The sequence below is a fragment of the Pelodiscus sinensis genome, chromosome 21, assembly GCF_052426305.1.
Source record: "Pelodiscus sinensis isolate ZL-2025 chromosome 21, ASM5242630v1, whole genome shotgun sequence".
NCBI lineage: Eukaryota > Metazoa > Chordata > Testudines > Trionychidae > Pelodiscus > Pelodiscus sinensis.
The window spans coordinates 17564579-17576648 of NC_143072.1; the positions used below are offsets into that span (position 1 = coordinate 17564579).

The 12070-nt window shown below is 44.7% G+C and overlaps 1 protein-coding gene across 1 annotated transcript in view; it reads right to left on the bottom strand.

The window, feature by feature from the left end:
* Window positions 1-367: 367 nt before the first annotated feature.
* Window positions 368-12070, bottom strand: part of KSR1 (kinase suppressor of ras 1) — a 154077-nt gene continuing 142374 nt past the window's right edge. Inside the window, exon 22 of the mRNA XM_089772046.1 lies at window positions 368-6165. Coding sequence (XP_089628172.1) covers window positions 6087-6165 — 79 coding nt within the window. The 3' untranslated portion in view covers window positions 368-6086. The remainder of the gene's footprint in view (window positions 6166-12070) is intronic.

Below are 12070 nucleotides of genomic sequence, written 5' to 3' on the forward strand. Positions count from 1 at the left end.
AAGTGATGGAAGTGCTGCAAATGTCAACACTTTCAGATGCCTATGGAAGTTCGTGAGTACACAAAGCAGTGCTTTTCTTTCACCGATTCACTTATCACCAGTGAAACTGACTCAGCAAGTGTAGACATCGCCTTCAAGTTGGAGCGTTCTAGGAGAAGAATTCTCTGTCAATGGGCTGGTACAGCACCCAGTATAAGGGATTGCTGGGTCTTCTGGGCAGCACTCTAATCAAATGTATTATTTGCAAAATACTCAGCTCTTTCAGCACCAAAAGGTGCTATATGAAGCGTAACATCTTCAATCAACATGGAAATCTTGCATCCCAAATGAACCGCAAGTCTCACATAAAAACACACAATTCTAGAACTTTTGTTTTATCCAGAGCAGAGATTTATTCACTGAAAAGAATCCTAAATATTCAGAATTTCATTAGCGTAGAGGGCACTTTTTTTTTTTTGCCGGTTGCATAAACTAATACAGAACCTTTTGTTAATACTAACAAGTTTAATTAAATTAATAGCAATTCTGGAAGACAAACTCAGTTGATAGAAAATATAAAAAAAAATTTTACTGTACAAAGTTTACATCACATTTGAAAAGAAAATATGTCAATTTCCACCATATTACAGACTCCATTTACATACGCTACTGAAGTCCTTGCTAGTGTAGCAGTACTGTACAGCAAGCTTCACATTTACAAGGCTAAAATGATACAGACTTGCAGTGCTAGTCACTCCCTTACACCACCACAAGAAGAAATAGCACAAAACAATCATAGAACAACGCAGCATAGAGACCCGGTTCCGTTAGCAACACGTGTTAAGGAATAAATGGGCCAGTTTCTTCCCCCCACCCTCCCCACATGAATTGAGTGACTTCCCATTTTCACCAGCCATCAGACCCAAAGACGCTATCCACTGCCCAGCCTCTTGCCAGCTCTTCTTTAAAAGAACAAGACAACTTGTTAGACCCAAGAGATCAGACAGTTAAAAGAATAACTGCAGGATTCTAACATCTTAATTCACATCAGGCCAGGTCATAAGCTAGTGTAAATCAGTGGCCCTCTACTGACCTCAAACACACATCTGCTGAAGCAGGTGTTCAACACAGTCTATATACAGCCAGGTGCTACTGGATGTGGGTAAGTGTATCCGAATCTCTCCCTAACCTGTGTTGGAATATAAAGAGCCATATATTGGGACCACTGTGCCCTTCCCATTGAAATATGTCCAGCAGTTCTACTTAAAAAGGGGTGGGCAACACGGCCCTGTGTTTCTGTGAAGGTTACTACATATGTGCAAATAAATCATGGGCAGCAGATCTCCAACTGTGCTAATGGGGCGGACTCTCCTAGCTAAGTTTTATTCAAGGATAGCTAAGAATGCATCACTTGCCCACCATTACTCTTACATGTTGCCACAGGAAGGCTAGCTGCTAATGAACGGGGGAGGAGAGAATGGATAACTCAACTGTGAAGGCAAGAAGTCAGTGGTTTGCAAGATGGGGACTAAAAGGAGGACAAACCCTGAAGATAATCACAATACCCAGGTGTGTCTTACACTCTGGAGACCCCTTACTGGAGGGGCCTTTTGTACCCACACAAACTTGCAGAAACTAATTGCTAGGAGTACATTAAGGCTGCAGCCAGCGCCAGGTGTTCAAACCAGAGTCATGTTCTTCAGTTACATGAAGGACTAAATTCAGAACACTGGAACAAAAACAGAACAACTTTAAATCACCAGAGCCTTACTGAGCCAAAAACACTTTCTGAAGCTAATAGAGGTTTTGTCTAATAAGTCTTAACATTTGTTTTTATTTATTTATGTCATTTATACATACACAGACAAATAATTTCCCCTCCATCTTAACCCATCTTGGGCCATCAATATTTCTTTAATGAAACTGAATTCTACTCATCACTAATGGATACAACTCAGACTAGCTTTGGAGAGAAGAGCAAATATTAGTTTTTTTGTTTTAATTAGCAAAGCCATGTGGTGCAAATAGCTTGCCACAAATAGAGTTACACTCAAGGGGTTTTATTTATTTAAAATAAAGCTATCGTGGGATCAGTACATACCACACTGCCACAGTTGGGAATTATCACATCAACCCGTTTACATTCAAGACACACATTAAAAACACTTGACCACAGTATGCGCTGATTTAGCATCTACTCGTTATTACATTGTCTTGAATGTGGAATTTAGGAATCTCTGAGGGGTAGCTGTGTCAGTCTGTAACTTAAAACCCCCCCAAAAAACTTAAAACAAGTGGTCTTGTAGCATCTAAAGGTGCATCTAGTCAGTACCTTTCTGTTGGAATAAGCTATGCAATTGCATAGCTTATTCTGAGTCCAAATTGAAAGAGCTTATTTTGAAATGTGGTGTTGTCTACACAGTGCCACATTTTAAAGTAAGGCACTATTCCGACAAATCCTTTAACCCTCTTGAAACAAGTGTTACAGGGATGCCAGAATAGCACACTGCTATTTCAGGAAATAGAGAGTGCGTTTAAAGACATGGCATTGCTATTTCGGGATACTTCAACGGGACTTCCAGTAACCCAAAATAGTGCTGCAGTGTAGATGTCCCCTTAGAGACTAACAAAAAAACCTTTATGCCACCTTGTTGATTTGGGAAAAACTGGGGGGCCAGACTTTCACACATGGCCTCTGGAAGCATGGCTCCCCTTTTGCATGTCCTAGAAAAGAAAAACCGGCCATGCCTCCTCCCATTTGAAAACGTCAACTCTACACACTTCCACGCTCCCGTGTTGTCCGCAGGCCGTAAGAGGCTGGAAAAGGCGCCCAACAAACGAAGCTGGAACGGATAAGCCAGATCTGTCAGTACTAGAGAGGCCTGCTCCAATGCAGCTGTTGAGGGCTTCCAACAGAACTGACTGAGGGGTTCAAAGACCTGGACTGGCCACTGGGGTTTGGCTGGTCTGTCATGAGAATATGAATGGGGTGGGGAAGGCTCTGAAACAGAACTGCCACACGCATTGGAGTGTCTAATCCTGACCCACTGAACATCAGCAAACCACCTGAACTTCAACGGGACTAGATTTGCCCCTAAGGGTTGTATTTCCCTAAAGCATCCACATCAAGGCAGTTTTACATCTGGGGTCATGTACCAAGAGTAGCAGCTTTCTGAGGACTTCACACTCGTTATACCCGTAATGGGCTGGAGGGGAGCGCTCGATTGGACAGCACCATTGTATCTGCCTGTACCTGCTACATCCTCAGCAAAACCAGACCTGAAGAATTTGCCCAAGGGGCACCCAGGTAACACTGTGCAAGGCATTTTATGTATACATCTAGGATGCAGCAAGCCAGGCTTGCTTCCTACACCTGGCATTCTTTCAAAGGATACATCTCTCCCCGAGCGTTCCTCTGCCCCCTTCTGAAAGACGGGCACCCTCGGATTGTTAGCAACAAGATAGCTCAAGCTAACTGGGTATCAGATGCCCAAGGAGAACGGTGAAGCAACTGACCACATTAACTCAGACAAGTGGCCTGCTGCAGTAACGCTGCTCAGAGACTTTGCAAGGCAAGAGCACAATAGGAAAGGGAATGACCCCTATTAAAAATTCAAGTCAGGAGCCTGCAAACAGATGTACCTTTTAGGAGTCTCTCACTCCACCCATGGGCTCCAGGGAGGGAGTGCCCCAGCCTAACGGTGCAGAGTGACATCCGTTTGTAGGATCTGGCCTATTTAATTCTGGCAGAGTTAGCCCAGAGAAGCCTGCCAGAAAACCAGCAGTCAAAAGAAATGGGATCTTAGGCCCACACTGTGCCAGGTATTTCAGCACATATCACCCATCAAAGCCAATGGGAATTAGCACCTAAATACTCAGCAGGATCTGGGTCAAACTTCCTCTTCTGGGGGGCTGGAAGGTGCATGGGCCTTGTCACAAAGCGACTGGTGGAGGTGCATTTTTATCTCAAGGTAAAACCCCAGAGAAGACAACACAATTGGCAGGTTTGGGTACAAGCCCTTAGCAAATGGAGTTGAACACAGTCTGTAACTCAGCCAGATAGTGCAAGTGAACTAGTTGGTTGTTTTTTCTCCCACAAGCGATCTACAATATGGCCCCTTTGCTCCCATGCAAAAGTTTGGAAGGTTTTTGCCTCAAAAAACCAACACACAAAACCAACTTGCAGCTAAAAGTCTCCCTGCAACTTTGCACACCAAGCTTTTAGTTCCAAAAGTGGAATGAAACTTTAATAGTGGTTTTGTGCCACTTCCTCGGGCAAGTAGTTTCCCCAACACAAGTGATACCACATAGGCTGCAGGGGGAGGAGTTTGTAGGAACTCAGTGCTGTCTCAGCAGAAATCATTCTGCTGTGGGAAGTGAGTTCTGCCAGGTCTCCAAAGTGTTTCATGCAGGATAAAACTCATGCGCAGAGCCAGCACCCAGGCCTATGCCCCACTGGGGTCTTCAGAAAAGGGACTTTTGCGCCACAGGCCTTGAACTGACCCTCTGCCTTGTGGTGAAATTTCGTCAGCATGAAGTGGTTTCCTCTACGTGCCCCTTTGATTGGATTGATACTGGCTGAGATACCCTGTTCAGGCCCGCTGATGGGGTGGGAGGAGCAAAGGGCCAACTGTCCTGGGACCCAGTGATTTAAAGGGGCCCTGGGCTCCCGGTCTCTGTTACTGTGGCAGCAATGGTGGCTGGAGCCCTGGGCCCTTTAAATTGCTGCCAGAGCACAGGTCCACACAGCTCTGAGGTCTGGGGGTGGAAGGGGGGAGGGGCAGCACCATGATCTGGTAGACTAGCTGCCCCAGCCCTGCTCCTTCTGCTCCCAAGGCTCTGCCTCTTCTGGGGCATATAGCCAGCCCCTTATACCTTGTCTGGGGGCCCTAAGAAGCTTAACCCCCCCCACCTCCCCAACCACGTTAAACTGAATTCTAGCACAGACTGTGCACAGTTCGCTAGACACAATACCCCTGGCCCTCCTCAACTTTCACTTCCCTACTTCAACATCCTTCTTCTCTTCGGCTTTCCCAGGGCCTATTCCAGCAGCCCACACTCAACTTATGGGTCTCCCCTCCCCGCTCAGAGATCCCTCCTCAACTGTTGTGGAACCTGCTTACAATGGGACTCCATTTACAATGGAGGAGGAACTTAAGTCCCACATTCTGGGCTGCAATAGGCAGATGGCAGCTCTGATTACTGTGGATCAGTTTGTAAGACTGTAAAGCTGAGATTTAAAAGGAAAAAATCCTTAAAGAATGAAGGTGCCCAGTTCTCTTTGAAAGCCAATGAGATGCTGCTGCTTAACTTTAAGGTTCTTTTTGAAAATCCCATCCCCCTGCTAGTCTAGGAATGAATGAACTGTGCTTAAAAAAAAAAAAAAAAAAAAGGGTTCCAACCTTCATCAACATGCATGACAAAAGGGCAGGATTTGGGTCTCTGCGTAAATCTGGACTCGTAAGTATTCCAGATGGGCTGCCAGTAAGAGATTAGAACCAGCCCACGGTTGGACGTTTCCAGAGAAGATCAGTAATCAAGAGTGTATTAACTTGCTCAAACCATAGCCCAATTCATGCATTTCTTTTCAATACTGTCAACGTTTTTGTAAGTTTCCTGATGGAGACACCATGGAGCTTTCACTTCATTCCCTCTCACTTGAATTGGCTGCATTCGTGATTTAAAGCTAGCAGTTCTCTCTGACAGATGTGCAACCTCTATTAGCTTCAGTGGAAATGGTGTACAAGATGCGCAGTGCAGGAGTTAGCCCTTAGTTACTCCACAGATGCAATCGAGCACGGGGAGCAGTACTTTTCAGTGCCATCTGAATGCTTGCACTTAGAAAACCCCTTTAAATCACCTTTATTATTAAAGATATAGTTCACATAGAGAAACATATGATGTAAACATTTTTTTTTAAATAATTGCTGGTGCTCAGGTAGAATGCAGACTTCAGAAACAACGCAAGACAGTTTGAAAGGAGGGTCGTGTGGCTTGCAGGTACGGGCTGCACCAGTTTCATAGTTCAGAAGAAGATGCCGTGAAGGTTTCTGATGGTTTGTGTGAGCAGGCAGACAACAATATCAACAAGAGAATTACAAACCACGCTAGATCTTTTGGTTACTCGATTCCAGGATTCCCAAGCCAAATCTTTCAAAACGGAGAACAACTTTGCTACTGTTAATGCTGAAAAGAGTGGGGAAGGGAGGGGAAAAAATTATGCATTTCTTTTCTTATTTTGGATTTGTCGTACAAAGAGCCCTATGAACAGCCCTTATAAAGAGTCCTATAAAGGAAATCAATGTTAGGCTCTGCAATAAAGCACAATGCAAGCTCATCCAACAAAGAAGTTTAAAATAAAGCCATCTACAAATACCATGAGCGTTGATAACAGCGCTTGATCCTGAAGTCCTTATTCCCAATGCTTTTCAGGATAGGTTCTCCACAGCACTATTCTTTTCTGCTTCAAGAGAAGTAAATTTGGGGGGAAAGGATTCAAAAGAGGGGAGAGAAGTCAAGATGGGGTCCAAAATGTGAATGGGTTTTGGAAACCAAGCTGCTCTTTATGCTTTTGAAAATCTCCCTCCCAAAACAGAACTCTCCCCTGCCCAGATGGATCAAAGGTAAAAAATTAGATTTGCCCGTAACTGGCGTAGGGAGAAAATGAATAGAAACCTGGGAGAACCATTGCTAAGATGGAAGGAGGCAAATTACCTAGAAAGGTCAATTTCTAACAGGGAAAGGATTGCATTAATAAGGTTAATTAAATCAGATTTAAAAACCCACCTTCTTTTCTCTGCAGACCGTAACAAGGGTTCAGCGGAAAAGATCTTCCTATATTTGCTAAAGATCTGTTAGTACTAACCAGAAAGGCTCAATTTACAAAACATCTCAGATGATTAAACGCAGGTGCCAAAATGAGTTAACTATTGAAGGGGGCTTTCTTTGGCTGCACAGGACTGTACTGAGGCACCTGGCTGTTTGGAAATGTAATATCATGGATCTAAAGGGAGACATTCACCTGCAGAGAGCATACTCACTAGAGATCTTTTGTGTTTCCTGAAAGGTTGAAACAGATCACCCGACGGCTGCTGTTTCATAGCCTGCTACACTACAAAGGTGGTTAGCACTCACGATTTATAAGGGCTGGTCTATAAGGGGCACTCAGGAATGTTAATCTGAATTAACTACAGGTGTGAACGTAAAGTGGATGTGTTAAACTGTTTAAACCCCAGAGTGGACACTCCCATTCCAAACTGAAGTAGCTTTACTTTAGTTTAGTTTAACCCTGCCAAATGAGTGTGTCCACACAGAGGTTTAATGCACGGCAATCGTTTCCACTGAAATCAGACCATGAACTCATTTTCCCAGAGAAAAGTTTTCAATTCTGATTAATTTATTCAGTGTCCCCCCCATGGAGACAAGTTTTAAACAAACAAAAAAAAAAGCTTAGCACTTTAAGTATGCTATGCTACAGCTCAATTCAGCAAAACTCTTACACACCTACTTGTATTGAAACAGTGGAATTTAAAGCTGAATAGGCGCCCTTATTAGCAAAGCCAAGTTACAAGCAACGTTCATATGGCTGCATTGTTCCTGGGCCTGCGTGCATGTGTGGAGGGAAGGGAGAAGCCACAAGGAATTACAACTGTTCCCTAATTGAGGGCTGCTCTACACTATACTTCACGACATCGCTCAGAACTGTTCATCAGAAGAACTCTTCCATCCATTGAGCTACTGCCCCTAAGGCCTTGTCGACACAACGCGGGCTGTCGATCTAAGTTATGCAACTTCAGCCATATGAATAATGTAGCTGAAGCTGATGTACTTAGATTAGGGATGTTAAATTACAGGCAACTGACTAACTGAATAGTCAATGCATTTTGCATCAACTACTCGATTAATTGATAGGGCGCATCCACTTTTTGAGGTGTAGAAACAACCCAAAGGTTGTTGCTACACTTTAAAGGCGAAAGTGCCACGTGGAGCCCAAGGTTAGCTGGGGACTAACTCTTCTGGCTCCCATGGAGTCCCAGAATTCACGGGAGACCGTCCAGCAGTCAATTTACTGAATCTATACTAGAGGCAACAACTCAACCGCTACTAGATCAATCACAGCCCATCGATCCGGCAGGTAGCGAAGACATGCCCTGAGAGGTGGCTTTACTTCCATCACTGTCGGGTCTATGGTACAGCATGGAAGCTGCAGCTGCACTTCTGTGGTGTTTCTAACAGTCACACCCTGAGCAAGGAAACTTGCATCTTTCCTGTTCTGTAATCTGAAAAGCCAAGAGCTCGCTAAGTGGAAATGAGGAGGTGTGACGGCGCGTTGGGGTTTTCCCGTCTCCTACACCCCCGTAATGGCACGAACAGACTCCACCAGCCAGTAGAATAGAGGGAGTTTATTGCTTCTCCAGGATACAGCACAGCACAGGTGTCATCTGGTTTCAGGGCAGGCCTAGGATGCCTCAGCCCCCCTTGAGATGGGGGAGCCTGGGCCCCTAAATCCCAGCCCGTTGCCTAGGCTGCTTCCTCCATGATACCAGCCAGAAACCTAACTCACTTACTTCCAGCCCTCCCCCCAGCCAGGGCTCCACTCCCCTTCTTCCCATTGTTCCGCTCCCTGGGAGATGACTGATCAGACAGGCTCTTAGCCCCCTTGCATAATGACTCATTCCCTGCCCTGCTGGGCCGTGCTGCAGACAGCAGCCAGTGGAGGTCACTCACAACCCAAGCCTAGCAACCAGCAAGGTCCCCACACTACATTACAGGAGGCAAGACCCTTCGAACACCAAACTCTCAGTCACTGAACTGCTCAACCAGTTCCCATTCAAGTCAATGACAAAATGTTACTGGTTTCAATGGAAGATGGCTCTGGTCCTTCGGGCTTAGGAGGGAGATTTTTCAAAGACACAAACGGTAAGTAGGAACTTTCCTCTCTTTAACTTTCAGTACTTAGCTCCCAATCATCATTTGGGCCTGTGAAACCATAACATTCAAGAGTTACACAGCACAGCAATAATGATTTTGAGGTGTAACCCAAGGACTCTCAGGCCATGTCTTCACTCCGCGGAACATCCCACTGCCACGATCGATCTTCCAGAGCTCAATTTAGCAAGTCTAGTTAAGACTCACTAAATCGAACTTGGAGGGGATGCCTGCCAGAGTCTGGTACTCCTGCGCTTGCCAGGAGAAAGGGAAGCCGACAGGAGTGTTTGCTCCTGTTGGTCTCCTGCTTTGTGGGGACGCTGCCAAGCTCGGCTTAAGGTAAGCCTACTCCAGCTACATATTCTACGTAGCTGCAGCTGTGTACCTTAAGCCGAGCTGCCGGGTCTAGTGTAGACCTGGCTTTAGTGGCTTGTGTCATTTTTTGTTGGATGAGGCTTGCAGAATGCACACAACCCAAGACAACATTTAGCAACAACAAAACAACCCACAACTATACAATCCAGAGTGCCATTTCTCTTGTTTATGCCTTGCTAATCAGCTGGTAGTAGGAGTTAGACAGTAATCACAAGACCATTTTGAGGAAGAAGTTACAGCCTGTTGAAATGATTCAGAAGTGAATACAAATGGCCATATAGTTAGTTGATAGCAGTTTTTCTTGAAGACAAGCATCATTATTCAAGCTAACAGCCCACACCAAGAGAAAAAGACAAGAGAGGAATTTGTAAAGTGTTGGTTATGTCCCAAGGGTTAAACATTTTAGTAGCTGTTTTGTTTTTAAGGGAGAGGTGATTGTCCAAGTTCTCAATTAGGAAACAACACAATGGAAGCATGCAAGGCAGACCCAGTTATTGCACCAGTAGCTACAACCTATAAAAGACAGGGAAAAAAAATACAATAAGAGTTAGTTTGTGGTTACTAGAAACAAGCTTTAGAGAATAAAAGCGTATCCCAAAATAAATCAAAGGGTTAGGGTAGCGATTCTCAAAGCGCAGGGAGAACCCAAACGATTTGCCAGAGTGGGTGAGAACTGTTCTAGTCTCTACTGTTCCTCACAATCACAGCTTGTATTTAAAAATTAGAAGTGCATCTCTAGCTTTACGGTTATGAAGAAAACCTTGACAACATGACCTGAATGTAACCAATCTAGCCACATTTCCCTGAATTTGCAGAACGTCTGAAACAATAGCTCTGAGTTGTGAACTGTCCCCATTCATTTCAGAAGGCACTAACTCAGATGCCAATGTTGATAATTAACACTGTTGACATTTAAAATATTTCACTGTAAAAAAGCATGCCAAAAAAAAGGGGGGGGGAGGGTAAATTTAGGAAGATTGATACAAACTACTCTGAAGGTTTGTCTACACAGGGGAAAAAAAAAAAATCTATTGTGGTGTCCTATTCCACAGGCTATTCTGGAATAAAAATGATTTTATTCTAAAATAACTGCTTAGGTTTGGAAGTGCACTAATCATTTCAGAATAAAATGAGTTTTAATCCAGAAGTGTGTCCACATGGGCCTAGTCTACACTAACCCCTACTGTCAAGCTAATCTACGTGTCTTCAGCTACGCAAATAGTGAAGCTGAAGTCAATGTACTTACCACGGCATCTTGTGTGTGGTAGGTAAAGTAAGCAAGGGCTGCTCTCCCATCAATGCCAACACCACCAGGACAAGAAGAGGAGTACTGGCATTGACGGGTGGAGTACTTGGAGACTGATTTATTATGTCTAAGCAGGCGTGATAAATCAACAGCCAGCGGATCGATCGCTGTAGCATCGATCCCCAGCATAATAGGGATAAACCCATGGGGAGCTATTCTGAAACAGCCATTGCAGAATAGCTTGCTCTGCATTTTTGTTCCAGTCAATGTCTCCAAACAGACGAGACCTCAATGTCAGCGTCTTTTGGGGATGCCTTTGTAGGCCCCATTCTATGGGCTCTCAAGAGTCACAACTGGATTCAGCTTCCTGGAGGGAAGATGATCCTCCAAAGTTTTGGCAAAAGCCAAGCTAGTGAAAAGGTGCCAGATCATTTATAACCATTCAAAATGGCAACAGAACTAGCGTCAGTGTCCTTTATTGTGCAAAGAAACACGAGAGTGTCACTGAACTGGACCTTTTAAGGTGTATTCTGCACCTTTCATACAATACTATGCTCTTCTGCACCATAGTTATGTATGCCAAGGAAAGCGGACTCCTTTTGGAGTGTCAAACCTGCTAGACAAAGCTCAGAGCAAACAAACAGTCGTGCCACCCAAATGGGTAAGTGGGTCAGATACAGTAATCCTTCAATATGAAGAGGGGACATGTCATAACAGCACGTGGAAGGCTCAGGGAATCGGTAATAGGTTAGGGAGCCCTTCACTTCTATGTATCTAAAGACTAGTCACAGAATCCTAGGCATGGAAGCGACCTCAGGAGGTCATCAAGTTCAGCCCCCTGCCCAAAGCTGGACCAATCCCATCTAAATCATCCCAGCCAGGGCTTTGTCAAGCTGAGACTTAAAAACCTCTAGGGATGGAGATTCCACCCCTCCCTAGGTAACCCATTCCAGTGTTTCACCACCCTCCTAGGGAAATAGTTTTTCCTAATATCCAACCTAGACCTCCCCCACTGTAACTTGAGACCATTGCTCCTTGTTCTGCCATCTGTCACTTCTGAGAACAGCCTCTCTCCGTCCTCTTTGGAATCTCCCTTCAGGAAGCTGAAAGCTACTATCAAATCCCCCCTCACTCTTCTCTTCTGCAGACTAAACAAGCCCATGGCTGACCTTTGTGACTTCATGGGCGATCCTGAGTGGGCAGTGTCCAGTTGCATTTGCAATTCAGGGACATCCTTTCTGGCAAATTGAAATACGGTGGCAGGGTCTCCAACCCCATCAAACAGAGATGAGATGCACTGAGGAACATGCATGCTACTGGTAGGCTGGGACTAACTAGAGGGCTTCATTTTCCAGGGCTGTCCATCATCTCTCCAAAGGATTTAAAAATACCTCAATATGTACAGAAAAGCCATTCAGTTAAAGGGCCCAATGGGAGCTTTTAAAAATCTCACTAGGTATCTGCATCTCTATGCATCTAAAAAAGATCTTAATTAGGCCCCAAATCCCTACCTGCAAAAAAGCTACTGATGAACTTTGCATC